This window comes from Triturus cristatus, chromosome 6, assembly GCF_964204655.1.
Source record: "Triturus cristatus chromosome 6, aTriCri1.1, whole genome shotgun sequence".
Classification (NCBI taxonomy): Eukaryota; Metazoa; Chordata; class Amphibia; order Caudata; family Salamandridae; genus Triturus; species Triturus cristatus.
The window spans coordinates 1,549,785,161-1,549,810,124 of NC_140589.1; the positions used below are offsets into that span (position 1 = coordinate 1,549,785,161).

Consider the following 24,964-nt stretch of genomic DNA (forward strand, 5'->3'; position numbering starts at 1 on the left):
GTCTGGGAGATGGGGCTGTCAGCGGGCAGCAGGCAGGATAGTGGCAATTTGAGAGGAGCTCTTGCTGTTGGATGTCGTTAACAATCCTGCTGACGAGATTCTCCCTCTGTAGGGGCGAGGATGGATCCGGATGGCTCGTGAAGTCCTGATGAAGGTGGACGAGCCAACAAATTAACCGGAGAGCGCATTGGCACGAGGAGCCCTGAAAATAATTGGCATCTATATGATGCAACAAACATCATGTGAAAATATGATAGTCTCTTTAAAATTAAATGGCATTTCTATGACATGCAGAAGAATTTCATACATAATTGTATTCTACATTGCTCACTCTGAACTCATGTATTGGAAGGGGCTCTCATATGTGATAACGAAGATAAAAGATCCTCTATACAATCAAATATTTGCCCAGCATCACACAATTTGGTCAGCTGGGGAAGCCAGGATTGGTGTCCGGTTTTCTGGTTTCACGTTATACATTTCACCAAAATAGATGTTTTTTTAATTCTTGGCAAATGATGGTAAAGCATGGCTGGCAGGCAAAAGCCAGATTAAAGCTCTCCTGGTTTTGGGCTGGGACGCTAAGAGGTCCTCGAGGTGAGCCGGAGCGAGGTCTCTGGCTCAAGCCTTAAGTGAGTGGCTCACCCGCCTCTAATTGTGGTTTTCCATGGGCCATCTTTGCACCACAAACTGTTGAGACCTGACGGACTGCAATCAGTGTGGAGAGGCCAATGTTCAAGTTGAGAAGCTAAGAGCTAGTACTGCAGCACATTGTGTGTGGCACTGACAAGATGGTGGGTGGAAGAGGCTGCTGCTGATCTGTACTGGGAGGAATCAAACTAAAGAGCAGCCACACTAAACTGCAAGGTGCTTATGGTTTACCCTCGCGTATCACTAGTTTGGTGTGATTCTGGTAGTGAGACTGGAGGGGCAATCTTGGGGGAGCAGACATCAGCAGTTGTGTGGCCTGACTGACCTGAATTAGGTGACGTGAGTTAAGATGAAGCAGCGGACTGAATCAATGTAGAACAATGTTCTGCTTAAAGACAAGCAATGGCAAAGCCAATAGGCCTGGGTTCAATGTGCTAATCCATGTAACGTAGGGACATTAGGTATGGACAAGAAAGGAACGTTGGCCTGTATTGAAGGCTTCTCTGCTTTCAGTGCAGTACTGGTTTTGTTTTTATTTCAAGTAAATATCAGATGGCAAGAAAGCGTTTAATATAGTCCTATTTTATTTTCTAAGTGATAGAAAGGAATGAGTATAATGCAGGTTTCCTTGCCACCCAAACCTATTTTGATATCAAAACAAAAAGAGGATAGTCCTGAAGGCTAAACAGTCTTCAGTGAAGCCCTTCTTTCTTTTTGATGAAAAAAAATACCTGGTCCCAGTGCCACTTATAAACAAGCATTGGCATAGCCAATAGGTCTCGCTTTTGGGACCTTCTAAGTATTTAGTTATGCAGCACAATATCCTTGGTGCAACCACATCCACTGTTGCGTGGCTAAACACTTCGAAGGTCCCAAAGGCGAGACCTATGGGCTATGCCAATGCTTGGTGTGGTTGTGTGTGTGTTTGTGTGTGTGGTTGTGTGTGGTTTTGTGTGTGTGTAGTTGTGTGTGTGTGGTTGTGTGTGTGGGTGCGGTTGTGGGCGTGGTTGTGGGTGCGGGTGCAGTTGTGGTTGTGGGTGTGTGTGTGGATGTGTGGTTGGGTGTGGTTGTGTGTGCGCAGTTGTGTGTTTGTGTGTGGTTGTGTGTATGGTGGTTGTGTGTGGTTGTGTGTGTGCTTGTGTGTGGTTGTGGGTGTGGTTGTGTGTGTGTGGGTGTGGTTGTGTGCTTGGGTGTGGTGTGTGTGTGGTTGTGTGGGTGTGGTTGTGTGTGTGGTTGTGTGTGGTTATGGGTATGGTTGTGTGGGTGTGGGTGTCGTTGTGTGGTTGGTTGTGGTTGTGTATGTGTGTGGTTGTGGTTCTGTGTGTGGCTGCGTGTGTGTGTGTGTGGTTGTGTGTGTGTGGTTGTGTGTGTGTGTGGTTGTGTGGGTGTGGTTGGGTGTGTGTGGTTGTTTGTGTGGTGTGTGTGGGGTTGTGTGTGTGGTGTATGGTTGTGTGGTTATGTGTGTGGGTGTGGTTGTGTGTATGTGTGTGGTTGAGTGTGTGTGTGTGTGGTTGTGTGTGTGGTTGTGTGGTTGTGCATGTGGTTGTGTGTGTGGTTGTGGTTGTGTGTGTGACAGTAATACTAAAAGCATCTCAAAATAAAGGAACACAAACATCGAGTTTGTGGAAAGATAGCACGTTGTAAGTCAAATGGGCTCAGCAAAGCATTAGCACAACAACAAAACAAACAAGATCACTTAGCGAAGACTGAGTGCTGATAATGGATACACACAGCCCATCATCTTAAGAGTTCGATTGCAGCCAATGTGTGCTCAAACCTGCCCCCCTCCTTGTGAGTTGCACCTCATATTTCGTGAGTTGTAACTGCTGCACCCACCATAACGCTTTGAGATCTAAAGCCCTACATAGGTCTAATCGATTAACCAGTCGCCAACATGCTGTGCTTTTAAAGAGAATGTGCCAAAAGATTCCAGCTTCCTCATCATGTCCTCATGAAAGCGCCAACGAAAGGACTCCCTGAATGGTGCAACGGTCATAAAGCAGCCGCTGCGATCAGAAATAAACACTGTGAACGTTGTCCAGTTTCACAGTAACATTTCCTTAATGTTCTTTAAGTCACAAAACAGTAATACTAAAAGCATCTCAAAATAAAGGAACACAAACATCGAGTTTGTGGAAAGAGAAAGCACATTGTAAGTCAAACGGACGCAGCAAAGCATTAACACAACAACATGTTCTTTGATGTTTGATGTTCTTTGAACGAGAACATCAAAGGTGCGCCGCGAAAGTGAAAGTGATCGCGGGCGCTTAATGAGCATGACGAGGTTTGCCAGCCTCTGCTCCTAAGCGCGCGCCTGCGCACATGCACTGTAGCTCTAGGCTGGCCATGGTAGCATTTTTTGAGCCCTCACAAAAAGTCTCGCCAGACCAGCGCATGCGCGGGGTCAGGGAAGACCTAAAAATGTGCTAGTCGAACAGGCACAGCAGATCCGAGTGGAGCAATGAAAAAGTTTGTAGCGTGCTTCAGAAGTAACACTCACTGATCAAGGAGTGTGAAAACAATAAAAATTGGAAGCGTTACCCAACTGGGGAACGTCCTTCTGAGCACCAAAGTGACCCACCAGTGAACATAGATGTGGAGTCTGAATGCTAGTTGTCTGTATGTAACAAAGAAGTTTTTCAAATACAGGATGCTGGTATGTCCAGGTATTTGTTTATTTTCTTGTCAATATTGTACATTTCATATTGATACTGTGTCTCCATAGAGATAAATCCTTCTCAACATATCTCCCGATGCATTTCGTGCATCGTAGTGCCCTTCGTCAGGGGAACATCTACAAAGTAAGTAAATGAAGCGAGGATGACGTGAGGAAGATCACTCGAAAAGAAAAAGAAAATGAATAATAACCAGATTGTGCATCCTATGGAAAAGTTGTGATACGAGGTGAATGAGAACCATGCCGATATCAAGAAAATAACATGGAAAACTGCAGCATGTTCTAGTTACCGAAAAATAAAAGCGTGCTCTTTTAAAAAAAAGAGTGAGAAAGTTCAATGGAGCAAATGTGCGCGTGATAGATTGTGCAAGTGTGCTTGAATTATAAAATGGTTGGCAACCACCGTGTGGTTGATATAGATCGGTATTTGCTAGAGTGAGGTAGAAATTAGCTAAACATTTAAATGAAGAGTTACGGGTAAATGGAGCCGTGCGGTACTCCACACGCGTGAAAGTGACTGACACGTTATGAAAAAATGAGTTGTCAAATAACCCAATGACCAACGGCTGTACGGTATTAACATAATCAACTACAAAAAGTACTTACTTCTAAACGGGTGCAAAGGACATCGCGTTTTCAGGAAGAAATATGTAAGACGAAATGGGGAAATGACGTGTGTTTAAAGCGGTGAGGTGTGCAAGATAGAAAGAGGACTAAAAGTGAGTGCACCAGAAATAGACGCCATGATGTAGTGTGTTCCAATTAACGGTGAAAGGATAATGTAGACAAAATAAATAGTGTGAGATATCAGTGACTGACGATGCAAACCATGTAACAAGTCATAAAAAGATGCTTAGAGGAGAAGTGACTGCGCAAGGTTCTACTAAGAAAGATGCACAGAAATAATCACACAAAAGAAAGAATACAGTGAGTTTGGAAAAGTGTTTGAGTAATGGATAGGAAAGTAAACAAGCATTGTCCGCCCGCGCGAGAACAAGCATCGCGGCACCGGCGCTTTAGTTTGAACATTAAAAGTAAAGCGCGGATGCCGCGATTATAGCAAAAGTAAAGAAATAGATGTTTTTTTCTATTTCTTTACTTTTGCGAAAGTGAAAGTCATCACGCTTCTATTGACCTGTGAAAGACTGCTGGCGGCCGGCTGCGCGCGTGCACGCTCGCGTGAACGCAAGCGCTAGGCCAGCCAGCAGCACTTTGAAAACTCATCTACAAAATGTCTCTCGAGCAGCGCATGCGCGCTGACTCGGCGAGACCTAAAAAAGCTGCTGAGAGGGAAGAAAGCAGGAGGAACAAGGACCATGCAGGGAAGGAATGAGCCGGAGAGAGTCAAAACGGTGGCAATCAATTGGAAATGAGGTGTGTACAGGGGAAGAATGGAGGGGCAGGACAGAGATACAAGAGGGTGGAGGGCAGGTAGAATGAGGAACACTAGCACTTCGGGGAAGGAGGGATTGGTGGAAGGGCACAGATTGGAAGAGAAGAGGATCTGAATGAGACACATAGGAGGGAGGAAGCAGGATCGGACAGAGAGGGCTATAATTGTAAAGTAGTGTCCTATGTAGTTCAATGCAAGCACTTGAGTGGAGGGCTGAATGATACACCCAAACAGCCAGTAGCATTAGCCAAGTGATGAATACTCTACTGGACTGAGCCAAGTTAGGATTGACGAAGTATCAGCCAGTGGCTGAAAGAGGCTGGACAAAGAAAGACAATGGATAAAGTAGGGTGGACTCAAAGCTCTCTCTATGTATGTCATATGCGATAAGTCTACTTGGCAGCCGCAATGTTACAATCCATCTTAAAAAAAGGAAAGGGAAATTATTGTTTTCTTTTTTTTTCTTTTGAAACATCACTGCCTTGTATTATTGTTGTGGACTTGTAGCTCTCTACTGCAATTCACTGATAGTGTGTTCTGCCTAGAGAGTATAGTATTTAAGCATGTGTACTCCGCAAGCCTTTGTGAATCGGGCAGTATTTTTCAATTTATAACTTTCTTCAAAAAGCATGAGGTGGAAAATGAGGCGCATCAACAAGTAGTAGTCAAAATTGGATACGTGTGCCACGTAGAATGCCAAACAACCATGCTCTCAGGGCCGCGATTCAGATTATCTTGAGTCATCATGAAGTGGATGGGATTATGAGTGGATGGGATTAGCAACATGGGCCATTTGTTGAACAAAATGCCATGTGATCTCAAAATCAGCAGTGAGGACATACACCACAGGTGGATTCACTGCCTCAAAAAAGTTGAGAGCGTACAGAATATGATTGAGCAACAACATGGCCTCATCAATGAGACTGATCGTATGGTGGGCTCGCTGTGATTATGACTCATCCCATGTGCACAATGTTGATTGGTACCCACGGAGAGCAATATCAGCTATGTGAGGAAAAGGAGGACCTGGAGATGCAGTATAATAACATCCATGCTATAAGTCTTCGTTAGTCAGTGCATACTGGCAGTATGGATGCCTTCATCGTGAATCTTTTATGAGACATACTAGGAAACTCTCCACTGCCAGAGGCTCTCTTCCAGGAGAGAGACCACCAATCTTTTGGATCTAGGCTAGAATCTGGTTGCCTATTAAACTTAGAACAGCAGACATGACCGTCATGAATTACGGAGGCAGAGATCTGATGCTAAAGACGTGTAGGGAGAAAGGGAAGCTATGGTATGACGAATATATTATATTCATTTATCTGGATCCAGCAGGCCCAGAAGGGCTTTCTGGAAGTCAATACATTCTCCAAAAGAAAAGTTACCAGTGTGCTATACAATTCTCTGCTAAGCTACGTATGGTACATGATGTGCAGGCCTACATTTTGATATTTACATGTGAGGGAAGGCATAGGCCACATAAAAGTGTCAACACATCCACAGAATTGGGACTTAATGGATATGGTTGATAGTTCTTGGGTGTTAGTCATCATCAAAAGATTTGGCAAGTAGTTCCTCGATGTCCGTGTGCAATGTGCCTGCAGGTGGTGTCATCTCCCAAGCTTGCATGGCATTGTTCATGCTGTTTCAAAGTTGTGATTGTAGGGGTGGGATATTCTCCATTAACAGTTGTGGGTTGTTATTATTGAAGGCAATTTATGTTGGGATTGTGATAAGGTTGTTAGAAATGGGGTATCTAGTTGACAGAGGTATGCACCTCAATCCTAGTCAGGGTAAGTCACAGCACAATCCTAAATTATCCTGTGCTCGCCCTCCGGTAGCTTGGCACAGAGCAGGCAGGCTTAACTTAGAGGGCAATGTGTAAAGTATTTGTGCAATAGCTCATACCATGACACAGTAAATAAACCACAAAAATACTTCACACCATTTTAGTGAGAGACCAGTGCAAATCCAAAGTTCAGACCACCACGATGGAGAGCTGGCTGGCTACAGGTACCCACTTGGGCCCATTGAACACAGTACCTTGGATCCTGGGGCGCAGTCTGCGCAGCGAGGCTTTGCGTTGTCCAGTGTCGGTTCCGAGAGGCTGTGCTGCGATGCTTCATGTCGTCCAGTGTTGGTTACGAGCGCTGTCAGCTGTGCGGTGAGGCTTTGTGAGGTTTTATGTTGCTTTATGTCAGATTTGGCAGAACTCAGCTGCAGATTCACTTCTGAGGCCCAGAACCTGGAGGGGGTACCTCAGGCAAGGGTTGGACTCACAGAATGAAGCGTCTGGCAGTGCCAGCAGTCTGTTGTGTACCTGAGACTTTGGAAAAAGGAGGCAAGCTAAAAAGCTCTTGAAGATCACTTTGGAGGGAAGGCAGAGTAAAGGCTCGCCATCTGGCAGAGTCTGGGAGCAGCAGGCAGCAGGGCAACAAGCAGTAAAGCAGCCCTTCCAGAAAAGCAGTCCAGTTGAGTCAGTTGGGCAGCACCATAGTCCACTGTCAAAGGTTCAGTTCAAGATCCAGAAGTTTCTGATCGGGGGTGTGCAGCAACCCAATACTTATTCCCAAAAGTGCCTTTGATGCAGGGGAAACTTCATAGAGTGGTTTTGAAGTGCACCAGTATCACTTTCAATCCCAGCCCTAACTCCAGACTACCAGTGGGGCATTAATAGTCCTTTGTATGGGGTCAGGCTACTACCCTTTCAAGAGTAAAGGTGAGCCCCTTCCTCCCATCTGCCCAGGAAGACCCATTGGAATGCAGATGAATGCAAATAAGTGCTAAATCACAACCAGCCCTTTCCTGTGTCTGCGGCTGTCTAGAAGGAATGCACAAAGGGATCTACCACCTAGCAGACATGTGAATTAGAGACAGACTGTAGGGCACACAGAGCAATACGAGCAGAGAAGTGTCCACTTTCTAAAAGTAGCATTTCTAAAATAGTAATGTTAAGTCTGACTTTACCAGCAAAGAGGATTTATCATAACCATTCCAAAGATATGAAACATGAAAAAAACACTCCTTTCTGGTCAGGAATAATAGCTTAAAGATATTTTAAGGAGCTCCCAATTTTAGCATATGAAAAAAATCTACCTCACAGCAGTGAAAACAGATGTAGCTGTCTGTCACTACCAGGACATGTAAATCATATAAGTACATGCTCTGCCTTTTGCTTACATAGCGCACTGCCCTTTGGGTTAACCAGGGCATTCCTTAGGGGTGAACCTTATATGTTATAAAAGGTGAGTTCAAGGCTTGGCAAGCAGTTTTAAATGCCAAGTCGAAGTGGCAGTAAACTGCACACACATAGGCACTGCAGTGGCTAAGGCGCTACATATGTGGGTGGCCAAATCAGTGCTACAGGCCCACTAGTAGCATTTAATTTACAGGCCCTGGGCACATGTAATGCACTGTACTAGGGACTTACAAGTAAATTAAATATGGCAAAGGTTCCCAGATTCCCTACACTACTGTGCCTCTGTCTTGGGACATACAATAAAGGATGAGCACTGCGTTCTGAGTAATACCCTGCAATATTTGTGAGTTAAATGTGCTCCGCCAGGGATTCATTTTTAAAAATTTTGTTGCAAGGCTCAATATATTTGTATTCATGCTGCAGGAGCCATGCCAGATTTCTGCTCACCAGGTGAGGCAAACACAATGAGATGATGGACGGAGCGCTGAAACTTTCCAGACACTCTCTCCCAGTCCCAGATCTGGGTTGAATCCTTCATAGTTCTTTAGCTCACTTTGCCTCCCTAGTTCAGACCCAGCGAAATGCAAATCAGTCTTGACCCTGTGCCTCATGGGAACAGTCCAGCCTGAACTGCCAAGCCAGGTCTTGCCTGGACCGGAAACAAGCATCCTGGGATTGGTTTCAGGGTAACACCCCTCATTAGCCAGGCTAGCTTGAATCCAGTGGCAAAGTGAGCAAGGGACCCACGTCCGGTCATACCTTGCCAACTTAGGGCAAACAAAGTACACACAAGGAAATGATGGAGCGAGTGCTGAAACTTTTCAGAGACACAACCCCAGTCACAGATTTGGTTTGAATCCATCACCATTCTTTAGCTCATTCCGCCACCCCAGTTCAGACCTAGCAATATGCAAATCAGTCTTGAGCCTGTGCCTCATGGGAACAGTCCAGCCCGAATTGCCAAGCCATGGCTTCCCTGACTGGAAACAAGCATCCTGGGACCGGTTTCGGGGTAACACCCCTCATCAGCCAGGCTGGCTTGAAGCCAGTGGCAAAGTGAGCAAGGGGCCCACGTCTGGGCATACCCTGCCAACTTAGGGCGAACAAATCAAACACAAGGAGATGATGTTCTTTTTGCATTTGTCATCCGAGTGGGACTGGTATTCCCCGACATGGGTCCTGGGCTCTCTATGCCTGTGGAGTCAAGCTAGCCTGGCTAATGAGGGGTGAAACCCGGAAACTGTTATGTTATGTTATGTTATCTTAGCTTGTAAAGTACGACAGCTGCCCCAGCAAGGGGGCGTCCCGGCGCTAATGCAGGAAATACAAAACACAGCAGAGAGCCTGCCAGAAAACTAAGGGGCAGGGAAAAGATAGGTCTTAATGGCCTTACTAAAAGCCAACTAGTTGTCAAGGCCACGGATCTGCACAGGGAGCGAGTTTCAAAGGGTGGCGGCTCTGTAGCGAAAGGAGCAGCTGCCAGACCGATCTCTACGGGGTTGGGGAACCACCACCAAATGCTTGCCCTTTGAGCGAAGATGTCGCGAGGGGACATAAGGCATCTAGAGATCAGCCAGAATGGGAGGCGAGGCCAATTTCAAAACCTTGAAGGCGATGTATAAGGCTTTGAATTCAATGCGTCCGGCTACAGGTAGCCAATGCAGACGACGAATAGCATTAGACACAGAATAGAATTTGCGGAGACCTAGAAGTGTTCTGGCGGCTGCATTCTGTGCCCTTTGCAGCCTCAGGACCTCCGCCTTGTTGGACCCTAGATAAAGGGAGCAGGCATAGTCAAGTCTAGATAAGACCGTCGCCTGAATGATGACCTGACGCGTAGAGGCGTCGAAAAGACCTAGCAGTGGTTTAAGCCCCCGAAGGAGTCCAAAACATGTCCTAGCCGTTTTTTTCGTTTGGACTTGATAGTTCAAAGAGGAATCAAGCCATACCCCAAGGTTTTTTACTACCTGTTTAGTGGCTTGCCGAGGCTAGTTGGCCACCAGAGATCAATCCACTGACCATGGTCCCTACCCACTAACAATACCTCAGATTTATTAGAGTTCAGTTGGCGGCAACTTGGACCTTGGATGTTTATTTCCAGTCCAGTGAGGACCTGACCTGGCAGTTCGGGCTGGACTTTTCCCATTGGGAGCAGGGCCAAGACTGATTTGCATATGTCTGGGTTTAAACTGGAATGGCATGGGGAGCAAAATAAACAATGGATTTAGCCCCATATCTCTCTACTGGGGTGAATGTTTGACACTGTTCTGTATTCTGTCCATCAATTGTTCTTTTTGCACTCAACCAGGTGAGGCTGGCACCATTTTGGGTCAAACACTAGTACCTGTCCTTGTACTCATTCCATTCAAGGTGGATGGGCATAATTTTTCCTTTGGACGTTGAGCTCAACGTACACATGCTTAGGGGAGAGGAAGATGGCACAATGAAGTATGTTGCAAGTGCAAAACATTTATTCATAAACATATAAGCTCTGAATGTGGACTTCCATAACTTTAGAACAAGTCTGTGTTTTAACTACTAATTTGGCTGTCAAGAAAGATAAAACTTTAGGCAAATCTGAAGATAAACCCACTGTTAGTGTCCTACGCAAGAGTTGTTCTGTGGAATAAAATCCACCCCAGCAGACCACATACATACTATTCCACAGTAGATAATCTGCACTCACTTTTCGATCCGTTGAAAGCCTGTGATCAAGTTGCGAGGAGGGTGAAGAAGACTTCTGCTATATTCAGAAGAACACTATCAGAACATTCCCCATCTATTTTAGAGTAATTGCACCACCGGTGCACAGTGCATTTTGGATGTGGTGTTTCAAGGAGCATGCCTCCTTTCACTCTTTCATTAGTAATGACATTCAGACATTATTTGATATTAATGAGGGATCTGCCTCAGACCCATGCGCATTATGGGAATCTCTTAAATTCTGTCTAAGAGGTATATGCATCTATAGTGAGAATAAGAAAATAATAACTTATGAGAATAGAGCTGTGCATAAAAGAAGCAGAGGGGGCTTCGTATACACAATCAATAAAAGTGCCCCAGCAGAGATCAGAGAGAGGCTAGAAGGCGTTCATGTGTCAGCTGTATGGGAGCTGACATGTCTTTTGTGTGGAGTTTTATATAGTGCGAACTAGACTCGAAGGTATCAGAGCGCTTTACATGAGCACCAGTTACGTTCAGGTGGACACATTAATTTCTGTTAGATTAAGTGATTTGCCCAGAATCACAGACTGTTGAGACTCAAACCTGGTTCACTGCTCCGTGGTCGACTGCCCTAGCCGTTAGGCCATATTCACTCCCTATGTCTTGGATGGAAAGCTGCAGTTCAAGGTCGGACTGAGAAGGTCATACGTTGGTTTGGGTGTTAAGTGAGTAATGGGAAAACACTGGTATAGACCATGCAGTTAATGTAGAGGGGAGGATCAACAGAGATATGATGCCATAAGTTAAGTACTTAAAAAATTCCTTTAGGCTTTGGACTATATTAAAGCTGTTCAATCACAAGAGAAGACAGAAGTGTACGTAGATCAAATGAACTTTGCCTGGATTGAGGAAGAGCAGAGATTGGCTCAGATGAGGCCATTTGAGGCAAAGGAAATAATGCTGGGTATGAAAGGCTACTCTTCTATTTTCAATGAAGTCCGGATTTTAGTCTTGCAGATCCCAGAAAAGAATAACATTACCCTTTGTATAGGCAGTTATCTTTCCTAAATTCTGGTAATATTATATTGGCCAATATACTAGTGCGTAGATTGTATTCAAACATGTTAGGCCCAGAGTTTTTTGGTCAGGTGCGCTGCACTCCTGTCAGCCCTGAACAACTACAGGAGGCTCTTTTCAGTTCTACATAATCTTGTGCCTGAGCTCCCTGCTTTGCTTGCCGGGCCAGACACATACAAGGCAATTGAGGCTGTTGAAGGGCTTTTTTTTCTTTGAGGTCTTGAGGAGTAAGGGTATTGGTGAATACTTTCTGGCTTGGATGATAACGCTTTATCCTACTGCTAGAGTAATCGTCAGTGGGAATGTACCATAGGTGATCACACTGCAGGAATCAAACTTGATGATGTCCTCTCTCGACACTTTTATTTGCCCTGGTGTGTAAGCCTCTGTCAGCACTGATCAGATTATGGCATTCACAAGTGATAAAATGGTCCTTCATTACGTCCTAGCATTATTGTTTTCCCTTTGTTACAGTTTGAGTCTAGAATGTATGCTTTTCTCAAGGTGACTTCAGATATGAGTATTATACTCTTGTTCCATCCTTTGTGCCTTCCCTCCATTTAATGTACTTGCAGGCTCCTTTTTTATTAGACAACCACTGCCTCAGGTACCTGTTGAAGGAATGATGAAGTAGATCAGGTCTCCAGCCTACCGGCCACTTTGCGTTTTAACCAAGTCCTTCCCTGGTCTCCACCACTTCCCCATGCCTGCTATGCCTGTTAGAGGAATGATGAGCAGCATTCAGCATTATGGTGCCCAGGACTCATTTCATCTGATATGGCCTCTGTTTCCCTGTCTAACCTCTCCACCTGCCCTTGTTTCAGAATGAACTCTGATTGACAGTTGGTGGAACCAGACCCATCCTCTAGTACTGCCTTGCCTTCTGATTCGTGAATTTCACAGAAGGCTCTGCTCAGTAGAAAAATAGAGATTCCACCCACAGTCATGGAGTACTCCTTGTGGATTAGGCCATGTCGGTCCATTGTTCCCTTTACTTGTTCAGGCAAGTGCAAACTGTCAGGATTCTCTTTCATCTTCCTCCTGCACCAAAGAACAGGAGCATATTTGATTCAGGGTAAAGGATAATGATAAGTGATTAGGGTTTATGGGAAGTATGAAATATCCACTAGAGATGGGTGGAACTCAGAGTTCTCACTCTGTGGAATTCCGCGAAGTTACATGAAACCTCCAAGAGATTCCACGGTATTCTGCAAGCTGTGGAATCAGCATGTTGTGCTGCTTGTGCAGATTTTTTACCACCAAAAGTTTGTTCTGCGCTTCAAAGCCAGCGCAAACTACACCATGCAGCATGCCAGAGGGTGCTGCTTCTTTGCTGAGTAGGTTTTCTTCTCAAGCGGCATCTTTCTCACCGTGAACAGTTGTGATTGCCCATGTTGAGAAAATCTCACAGGGGACACCAATTCTCGCACTTGCCAACTTACCATCGAGACGCACACAAGAAAAAACTCTGCCACATGGCGGTTGCTGGAGTTTTAGTTAGCCAAATTCCGCAGACTTCACCAGCGAAGCGAAATTTATCTCCCGCCCCTAATATCAGCACAAACATATATGTTGTGTTATAATTTCTGGACAACAGCGATCGCTTTTCCTACTATAACAAGCCATCCTATCATCCCCAGGTGTCGCTGTAAGTTTGCAGGAGGTTGTAGCATCATGCAAAGTGGACGATCTATATTCCTCCTCAGAACTGTTGTTCAGATATTTGGGATCATGAATAGAGTTCACCAGTTCACCAAAAGGAAAAAAAATATAAAGGGGAATATTATGCAGTGAAAATGTGGAAAAACAGTAGTCTCAGATGAATAACAAGGTAACGATTAGCAGTTTTAAATACTTATAAGGTAATGATTTGAAGAGTTATGTGCAGATTGTAGGGGGGAAACTACAGATGTGGAAGGTGACAGAGTTGTGATTTGAGAAGACTGAGAGGATTCAACATTGATGCCAATGTGGTGAGCAAGTGCAAAGAGAGACTGATGGCAAGGGGAGAAGAAAATCACAGGAGGTGCAGCAATGGGAAAGTGGAGCGAGAAACAGTATGGTTGCAGGTTTAGAAGGGTTCAGGTATAATGAAATAGTAAACATCCAACAGGTTGAGGGTGATCAGATTGATAACACTAGTACTGAGGAGAGCAAGGTAAAAGAAAGAAAAGGAGGTAACAATCTGAGAGTCATCTTTAAAGAATTGTTGACAAAAACGAAAAGAGGAAATTTCAGCTGAGAAAAGTGTAGTGTACACAGAGATGAAAAGGGGCTTGAGTAGTGCAACCATACTAAGGGGTCTATTAGGATGGCAGTCGGAAAACCACCCTGACTGCCATGGTAGCGGAAATCAACTGTCCGCCGGTACCGCGGCAATACCGGCGGTTCAATTAGGATCAACCGCCCAAAAAATCCATCCGCCAGGACAGCAGAGAGACGCATGGAAAATTAGGATATCCACAATGTGACCGCGGTACGTTCCGCAGTTTCCGACCACCGCGGTCGCAAACAGTGATGAATGGGAGATCTGGCGAAAGGGCTGTAGCATAGCCATCGCTGCGGACGCTCCGTGAAAAAAATGGCGGCCGACTAAAAAAAATCACAACAAGGCCACCAAGTGCACACAGCAAACTAGCCCTGCCCCCAAAAACACCTAACACATCCCAAAGACATACCCCCATGGCAAATTAAAAAAATACAAATCCCAGGGCAACCCACACAACACACCTGACAGCAATACTCCATCTTGACACACCCACATAGCTGAGCATAAAACCAGCTCCTTCCCTGACCAGAATCCTTTGCAATACTCCACAAATGACGGGCCCAACACCAGAGCACAAAGGAGAGGCAAACCTGCACACATCCCACCAGCACAACAACAACACACACACCACCTACACCACCCTCACAACTGCACCCCAAAACATTAGCACAGCACACACCATGGCACCACAGAAAATTCCCAAATTCACAGAGAGTGAGTTGTCAGTCATTGTAGATGAGATAATCAGAGTAGAACCATAAGTGTTTGGTAGCCTGGTCCAACAGACACCATTAGCCACAAGAGCACAAATGTGGGCAAGGATAGTCAACAAGGTCAATGCAGTAGGGACCACCCAGCACTCCCAAAATTGAAATCATGAAGCAGTGGCATAACCTGAAGAGGGTTGTCAAACAGAAGAAGAACAAGAACCATGAGCTGGCTCAGAGGACTGGTGGTGGCCCTCCCATTCCACCAAAAACATTCACTGCATGGGAGGAGAAGGTGCTTGCCATTCTTCATCCAGAGAGTCTCACAGGACTAGCCGGGGAGTGCAGGCTGGTAAGGACAAACTAATGTAAACCATTACACTGCCATGTACTGTCTTTCACAACTACAAAGCTACACCTCCTAGGCCCAAGTACACTCATATGCACCACAATACCCAACACAGGTCCCACAGATGTAACATCCACTCCATCTAAACACCCAAAGGTAGCCTGCAACATTCCCAGGGTTGCATGTGTACAGGCAGCCAGCACAATAACTCCCACCAGGCAGCCCTGTCCCACCTCTGAGCAGGATGGAGCATACCCTCTCACCCAGAAGCATGTGGCAGCCATTGTATCACAACAAACAGACATAGAAGTAGGTATCCATCTTCACAAGGAGGGGTGTTTGGTGGTGGGAGGCCTGCACAACACCTCCCATCAGGCAACCCTGTCACACCCCTGAGCAGGATGTGGCACTCACCCCCCCACCATGAAGCATGTGGCAGCCATCGTAGTACACCAACCAAATTTACAGGTAGGTAGCCATCTTCCCAGGTTGTGCTGTTTGGGGGTGGGAGGCCTGCACTACCAATCCCACCATGCCACCTTGTCCCCCAGCTCAGCAAGATGGAGCACACCCACCATGAAGCATGTGGCAGTCTTTGCATTGTTCACCTCCACCTAACAGGTAGGTAGCCATCTTAACAGGGAGGTGTGTGTGTGTGTGTGTGTGTGTGTGTGAGGCCAGCACAACAACTCCCAGCAGTCCCCCTTGACCCACCCCTGAGCAGGATGGAGCACTCCCTCCCACCCAGATGCATGTGTCAGCCATTGTATTGTTCACCTTCACCTAACAGGTAGGTAGCCATTTTCCAAGGTTGTTCTGTTTGTGGGTGGAAGGCCTGCACTACTACTCCCAACATGCCCCCTTGTTCCCCAGCTCAAGATGGAGCACTCACTCCCACCCAGATGCATGTGCCAGCCATTGCATTGTACACTTCAAACTAACAGGTACGTAGCCATCTTAACAGGGAGGTGTGTGAGGCCAGCACAACAACTCCTAACAGTCCCCCTTGACCCACCCCTGAGCAGGATGGAGCACTCCCTCCCACCCAGATGTATGTGTTAGCCATTGTATTGTTCACTTAAAACTAACAGGTAGGTAGCCATCTGATGCTGTCTTGTCCCACCCCTGAGCAGGATGGAGCCCTCCACCACACACACTCAGAGATGTGTCATAAATTCCACCCAAATGTGACAACAGAACAGGTAAGTAGACCACGCATGCACCCAGCCATTCCTCTCAAAACGCATGGTGCCATATGACAACACCAGCCCTCTCATCCCACAAGAATTCACACAGATCCAATTGCCACTTACAGTGTGCAGACAGCTAAGCGAATGTAACTGTCACAGCAGCCAAAGTGTGACTCACTAATTCACATGTTGAAGAAAGTCTGTACACATTCATGCACAGCACTGAATGCTATGGGTAAGTGCCATGGGGGCAGAGCATCAAGGTGCATATGAAAAAAAATCAAGCATGGTCTGTAGTACAAATTGAGATTTGCACATGACATGACAAATGTATGCATGAGATAACAATGGCTAGTTCATGCTCAGATGTCACGTCTGCCAGGCAGAGTAATAAACAAAGAGGCTTCACCTAAATTTGTTGTGGCGCTAGTCGTTAGATGACAACATGTCCTTGTAATCACAAAATATGCACGTGCGCATTGTATGTATTGACATGTCACACCATGGACAAGAAATGTATGTCGCTTCACATAATGTCATGATACACAGTAGTGTGCAGACATACAATGTGAAAACGAGTAAACTGTGTGGTGCATAACCTGTGAATAAGATGCATCTAACACCAAGTTTGAGGGGTGCACTTCAATGACCATATCCCCTCTGTCCATAGCTGCTATACAAGGTTTTGTATCCCGACTAGGAGCGAAGCCTCTTGAAGCTTTGCTCAAAATGTATAGATCTAAAAGCATTGCTATAGCAAGGTATGGGTCTCCGATTTGGGGATACAAAGCTGTAGTAGAACTTTAGCAAGTTGAAAATAAATCTATGAGATATCTCCTGGCGGTTCCCCAATCTACCCCTACCTATGCTATTCACCAAGAGTTGGGTAGTGGTTTTGTTGAGGACCAAATTGGGCTGGGTCCTGTGGTATGTTGGCTAAAGACACGGATTAATATAGAACTGGCACTGAATAGAGAAATTATCAAGGACTGTATATCGCTAGATAATGTAAGTAAAATTCAGTGGATACAATATGTCAATTCAACGCTAGGTAAAATGGGACGACCTGAACTTTTTGCCACCCCAGAAAAGATAGTGAAAGAGGATCTGGCATGGGTTAAGATACAATTTTTAAACGTGCTGTCTGCAGAGAGAGAGGCGCTGGAGATTGTGAAACCTACGGTGAAAGCCCATTTCCTGTTAAAGACAGTCCCACGGATAGAACCGTACCTGACAAACGTCACAAAACCTTTTCACCGATTTCTTCTAACCAGGTTCCGTTTTAATCTTATTCATTGTCTTTTAGCAGATGTACAGGGGTGGAGTAGGGTAAATAATTTAGGCCCCTGTACATGTGACAATTTTTCAACACAGGATACCATACATTTTATAATGTATTGTGGGCATTTTAGCCCCATGAAGAGAACGTTTTTAAGTCCTATTTTAAAGGGGAGGGGTTTTGTGCAAGTTAGACCTGCCTTACTATATTTGCAGCTGTTAAATAACTCCTGAGAGATTTTCAATGTTGCTAATTTTTGGGTGGCGGCAGTTAGACATAGGAAGAAAGGGTGCTAGAAATTCTAAATTGTTGATTGATTTTGTATATTGACATAACTGTGTTTCTGGCTTTTGCTAGCCGAATAAAGTGGTTTGATTTGAGTCACTCTCTCTCATGCATTTTCAGTCTTTTGTCCTTACTTTCACACACTCTCCTTTATTCTCACTCACTCTCCTTTATTCTCACTCACTCCTCTAGTTGGCCACTCTCACTAAATTTCACTCACAGGCAGTTGCTTGCTCTACACACTCACACACAATTTGAAAGATATACATTTTTTAGCTTGCCTTCGGGGATCTGAGCTGCTTCTCAACTGCTGCGTGCTCCATGGACCCTTAAAGCAGGGGCAAAACTCCTTCGTGCCTCGAGCATATAAGCATAAACCAGATAGCTTGGGCGTGTGCAGCACATACACCAACCTAACGCACTATGCAGACTCGAACTTTATGACTCTTGCGTTTTCACCCCACCCCCTCCCAACTCATCTCAGTATGGGGTGAGGTCAATGAGGCTTCTGACCTCACCTGACCCTGAAACGAAACGGAGGAGGCCAAGGTGACAGCCTGATGGACAGGTACCCTAAGGCACTTCAGGATTTAATCCAAAGCACCCAGGACTAACTTTTCTGGTGTGGTACGCCATCAGCTCAGGAAATCTGTCTGATGGCTGGAGCAGGGACCTCTCAGTGCATGCACCAGCCATCGGATGAGAGGATTCAGTGCCCTAGGCTCCTGCTTTTAGTGAGGGCTCGCTTTGGAGAAAAAAATCCTATTGATAATAACTATTATTCACTCTTGGTATGATAAACAAGGCCAGAAGACAAGGGCAGGGCCCTGGTGCCTACAAGAGCAAGCGGCCATTGCTCAGACTTACAACTAATCTTATGTACAGATTAAAAACCATTTCCCTGAGCTTGAAATTTCAATCTCTTAACAAAGTGAGGGCGGGCTTAGACCAAAACAAGCTCTAGCAAAAGGTTCGAGTTAGTCCCTCATTGGACCATGCAATGGCATGAGACAAGCTAGCAGTTGAGGTATGGATGCTCTATGCAACGAAAACATGGACCTTACATCACTGTTTTTCGAATAAACTGGCTTAACGTTTTTAATGATGGGTCAAGGCAGCTCCTCCAACCCTATAGGTTGCCCCCTGCTACCAACCCATCAGAGAAATGCCAGAATGCCTAAAATGGCAATTGGCCCCTAGAACAAAACTTAGTTATAAGCTATTCCATGTGGTAAATCCACTTAAACCATTCAAAATATAAACATGTGATATATACATATTATATAGGCAATCGTGTAATTGCACTATCCATGCCTTTATCCAGCTAGTCAAAGCATCTTTAAACATGGCCAAATTATTGGAAAAAAATATAATTTGCACACATAAAGGGGTGAGCTTAAGTCCAAATCGCAAACCTACAGATTTCTACAAACTATAAATCCCCAAAGAAGATTTCCATCGCTTGTTGATAATACCAGTGTCACTGATAAAAAACAGTTGGATAATATATGTACAGATTATATGTGTCCATCCAAACAGTTGTTGATCTAAATAAATAAAAAAAAGTAAAAAACAAAAAAAGGTTGCTATCGCTGTGGATGAGCGGCCCTGAGTACTCAACTGTAGGATCGCGACATGGAGTAAGCAATGGGAACCGTAGAGTAGATAAAGCTGCTGTGGGACTCTACAGAGGTTGCAGAAGCTTTCCTAACTTGGCATGAAGCATCAAAGTAGCAAAAAGGGAACAAGACTACACAAAAAGATCTCCTATTATAAATCAAACTAAGGCAGCCTGTGCTGCGTTTATGTGGCTGCCATGGGCCTTCTTGTCATCACTCTGACAAATAATTAATTCTGCAACATCCCAACTAAACAACAACACAAAGGTGGATATGTCAGGAAATGACAGGAAATGAAGCATGAATGTGTAAAAAAAAAAGACTAAAATAAAGGCAGCTGACCGTAACAACGTATTCTGATGCGCCTTCTGAGGACGCGTTGCTCAGGCATAAACCGGTAGATGTGCAGTAAAATAGGTTTTACACAGGGTCCATCAAATATTCCGGGTGGAAAATAGTAGCAGGAGGACTCATCCACACAAACCTCCTGTGTGCCATTCTATGTGTTAAGGCCGGTCAGTGTGACAGTACACAACACAGTGTTCTTTTTAAAGCGAATCCTTTCTGGCTTCATTTCATTTTTGGAATGTAAGAAATATTCTTGTGGTGGTATTCTCCATAGGGTCGCCTTCATAGCGCCATCGGGCTATTGAATACAAGTGCAATGCGCCACAACTTCACTCCGAATGATTGAATATCTATGGGCACTCTGCATCCATTTTCAAAGCACTTTGTGCAACAAAATTGATATTTAGATCATTAAAAATGAAATTACATTTGTAAAAAAAAAAAAAGTTACTCGTGTTAATCAAATTTCCCCCTTATAGTGGTTGTGGTCATAATGCCCTGGAAGGTTTGTGAACAGTCCATACACGTGTCCGTGTTTATGGGCAGCCAAGCCCAATCCCTCCCTAGATACACTCGAAATTCTTTACTTTTGAGGATGGTAGTACATCTGTATCCAGGCTGGGAATGGGGTGACAACACCCCAAAATCGGTGGGGTACAGGAAAAGCGTTTCTTCATCAGCAAATATGTTCTTTCTGATAAAAAATAAAAATATAACAAGTGAAAATGAACTTGGTCAGGGACTGTAGCACGAAAATGAAATGTATAAAAGACGTCCAGGGACAGTCCTGGGAAAAATGTGACAATGGAAACTTCCCAGAACACAACCTGGCCACTATTGAACATTCTACAACAGATGGAAGTTCAATCGACATCTTTCTTGCCTTCAGTGGTATTTACCCCGTTCCCCTGTTTCTGAGTTCCCATAGGCTGCTGTTTATTTCTCTGTGCTAACTGTTTGTCTATGTTGGTTTTCTCCTGGGTTCTGCAGACTCCTCTCCCTTTTCCTTCTATCAATGCAAGACCAATTGCCCTTAGGAATATATATCAAAAAGGACAGACTTGAAGTTCTTGGAATGTTCACTTATTAAAATGTAATGTTATGGTTCGTCCTGTATTCTTTTCCTTATTTGACTTACTTGATGCGTTTCTTATTGAGAATGTCCTGCATGGGACTCAAGTAAATGAGTTTCACACTTGATGGATTGAGTCTCATGAAAAAGACATTGAACCAGAAACAAACTGCCGACTATGGATTGCCATTTTGCCTGAGTTCAAGCATAGTTTTGTACATGGTGTATTTTCCCCTCTCGACTGGACTACTGCAGCGGCATTTATATGGGACCGCCTCAATACATGGTGACTTGGATGCAACACCCATAAAATGCAGAAGTTCTGGTAGCCCCAATCACTCAGTGACATTGCTCCATTCCCCTGTAGTTGTCTCACATGCATTGATATGCATTGATTTCCAGTCTGTCCTTGCACTAAATTCAGAGTACTATGCTTAGCCCTCAGGGCTCTTGAAGGCATCGCCCTTTCATGTCGAACAGACATATTCAATTTCCACTACCTTTATGCAGGGAACAGAGCTTAGCGGTTGAAACCGAACCCTCTGGAACTTACCCCAGATGACTTGTGTCATCAAGGAGGCCACTTCAGTTTGACAACATAAGGCCTAAATATTCTAAAGATAAATTAATAGTTAGCCAAGATAGCAGTTTCTACTGCCCAATGAAGCCTTTTGGAAAACTCCACTTTATAATGTAAATGGAGATCTACAGAACAACAATCTGGCTTATTCAGTCTACTTTCATATAAGTCTTATTCATCTCACACGTATTGTACTGATGATGTTATATTTGATGACACTAGATGTAGACACTCTTTGCTCAATGATGAATTCTGAACTTGATGAATCTAGGTGTAGGCACTCTTTCTCCAATGATGTATTGTGATCTTGATGAGTCTAGATTTAGACACTCTTTGCCCAATGATGTATTGTGAACACCCTATTTAATCATTACTTACTTTAACACATTGTCTGTAAATCTCCTGTATTGGGAGCCACAGTACACCGTTTCGCATTAATGTTGATGGCATGTCTTCTACATAAACCGCAAAGCCTGTGTCAGCTTTGTCAGGAGAATTACTGTCTCTCACCATTGACTAGGTTCTGTGCAAGTGTGCAGAACAAGCAGTTAATGGGCAGAAATGTGAATTCCGTCGTTTTTGATTGCCATGCTAGAAGACTGCTATAATGGTGGTGCTTATATTTATTTGTTATTGTTTGTGCTTTTCATGTTAGGTGACAACAGCACAGAAGAAAATGAACCCGCTGAGCCGAAGGAAAGCACGGGGGAAAAGGAAAGCATAGTGGAAGAGGAAAGCCTAATAGGGAAAACAGGCACAGAGAAGGAAATATCTGAGGAGAAGGACAGCACAGAAGAGATGGAAGGAAGTCAAGGAGCAGGTTGGTATCTGAGTGCTTTAAGTGTTTCACAGACTCTTTTCAACCCTCTTGAACAAGACCTCGTTTGACAGGAAGGGCTCTTCTTCTCGAATTGTGGAATTTTACAACCATTGAGAAAAGCTATCCATTCTCCCTGTAAGAACCTCGAACTCAGAAGAGTAGGCATCTGTACTTAGGCCGTCCTTATGATCCTATTTCACTGTGCAAGCGAAACGTTTGTCACCATCTTATTACATTAAAATACTGGTTGAAGTGTTCCTAACTAAATTTTCAGCAATGTTTGTTAAGGAAGTCCCACCCACACACATAATTTTGCTAATATACACTTTTTGAGAAACTGAGTAGCAATGAAGCTAATGACTGTGATATACTTGGCAGCTTCCATGCTGTCCAAGGATGCTGTATCTGCACGTACTTCATGATGGTAGAAAGAACGCGTGGTGTTTATATGTAAGGTGTCATCCTTTAAAGTGGACCGGTCTTGAGTTTCAATTGCAAGCAGGTGTTTTTGAGTACACTGGTGTTTTTTAAAATTTTTTGTAATCTTTCAAGAGAAAAACATTCACAAACTTTTTGCGAGGCAGGACGTCACCGGTGGTGTTTGTCATGAAAAGAATAATGCCGCAAAGTTCCCTATTAGTGTGACAAAGTTACATCTGCGGTAGTGCTTGTAGTTTCCTTCTGGACACATAACTTTTTCAGCCCCTACCTGAGGGCTGGTCTTACACCCACCCCACACTTATCCAATACAGGTGACACCGGCCAGGAGATCCTGTCAATAAAAGGGCCTGGGCGCAAGAGCTCGTGGCGAGTTGACTACCCCCACTTACTAGTGTGTGCGTTGTCCTTATGCATCCTGCGGGCGGGCCTAGGGCCCACCAACTCTGCACTGCTGACACGTATCTGCTGGCAAATAATTTGTGCCAAATGCACTAAGACTACAGAATATTGACTGTGGAGAAGAACTAATAGGGATTTTTAGTTGATTAGTTAAATAAAGCCGACAGTGACGCTTTATCTTCATACCTAGGTTAATTGGAATGGACTCAACAAGAAGATTCGTTTTGTACTTATTAATTATTTTTGTGTGTTGGCTAAAAACAATGCTCTAATTTAATTTACAATCAATATAGTGGCTGCAATACTTTTAGAGTTATACATTTTCCTTAAGCTTATAGCGTTTAGAAGGGCGGGGGCAATCGGTTTTTAGACAAAACATTAGTTGCATGCCATATCATTAGCAAATGGATTGTGTTTGGTGCCATTTTGTATTAACCAAAGATTACCTTTCAGTAGTATTCAGCCTTTGTTAACCCTGTCACTGAAAGCAGATTGTTTTGGTAGGTTATAGGTTTTTAACTGCTAAAAATAATAAGTAAGAGGCCTGGGTCTAACTTTTTGTCAGGATGGTGTTGCCCACCCACCCCTACACGGTCAGACCATTCGCACCACAAATTCTACCCACTACTGGCTCGTGTGACGCCCACTACTTTTACTGCTAGCAACCACCCCATGTGAGTAATCTATTTTTGGTAGAATGCAAGGTTTGGGGTGTGTGAAGGGTACTTTAGATTCTAAGTTTAGCATCTTGAATCGTGTGCCGCTAGTTAACAAAACGTTTGCATATGCAATGCTAGGAACGACTACGCAGGTCGAGCGCACACAAATCTTTGTTCTCATAAAGTGCAGTAAGCTACAATGCTGCTGAGAAATTGGACATAAATGCATTAATAATAATAATGATAATAATAATAATAATAATTCCTATTTGTAAAGCTCGAGCATATCAAGCCCTTAACCCGTTTACCGCAACGGTAATTCCTCCACGGTGCAAGCGTTCCATTATGTGGGCGGGGCCGCGTCGACCAACGGACTTGCGCAGCACTACCGAGGTAGTGCTCGCGACGGCCGTTGGCCGACGGGCGCAACAAAGAGGTTAAGGGTTTCAAGGCAACGGGGGGCGTCAAGGAGATTAAGTGAGCTATTGCCCAGAGTCACAAGATGCTGCGCTGAGCTGCCGCCAAGGATCGAACCGTGAGCCCCGCGCTCCGAAGTCAGCTGCTCTGACTGCTGCTCTGACTGCTGCGCCACACCTCTCCGCGCATTCGTTCAGTTTCTCAGTGCCAATACCAGCTTGTAATAATTCCTTAGGAACCAATAGTGTACAAAAAAGGATGAGTAGGAACCCTCCAACAAGTCTTTGTGGTGCGGCAGATTAGCGGGTAAAAGGACACACTGCATTCTTATCGTTTTGTTGCAGAGGCTATGGTCTGTGCACTGGAGCTCCTATTTTTATTAACTAGATGATGACACACGGGTCATCTTGTGCATGGTTATGGTGCAGTAAGTGTCAGGTAGCAAACTGCATTCCGCCTCAACATAAACTGGTTCAAAAAGACCAAATGTGTCATCTGTCATTCACAGAAAACCAAATATTACTCAACAGTGTTTCAGTCTTCGACAGGGCAGTGGCAAATTCTTTTAGGTGAGTAGCATGTTTGTCACTTTTCAATGCTTCTGCTGGCTGGGACAGTTTGAGATTAGCAATCATTGTGACATGATTTCTGGTGAATGGTGTTGAGTTTGCCAACACAGTGTTAGGAATACTGTAGTAGTTCCTGTTCAAGATTTTCTATTTCCATAGTTTAGCCCTATCAGTCTGTTCTGTTTTTATTCCACTCCTATCTTCAGACTCCTCTATTTCTTTCATAGAAAGTACAAAGTTTTCAAGAGATGCATAGAAACGTTACTATCATGTCTCCTTACTGCCTAATCTGACATA

The 24,964-nt window shown here is 44.5% G+C and overlaps 1 protein-coding gene across 1 annotated transcript in view; it reads left to right on the forward strand.

The window, feature by feature from the left end:
- LOC146821651 (uncharacterized) overlaps nucleotides 1-24,964 on the forward strand; it is a 2,850,214-nt gene that overhangs the window by 2,261,716 nt on the left and 563,534 nt on the right. Inside the window, exon 9 of the mRNA XM_085609890.1 lies at nucleotides 22,018-22,182. Within this exon, the coding sequence (XP_085466016.1) occupies nucleotides 22,018-22,182 (165 nt within the window). The remainder of the gene's footprint in view (nucleotides 1-22,017; nucleotides 22,183-24,964) is intronic.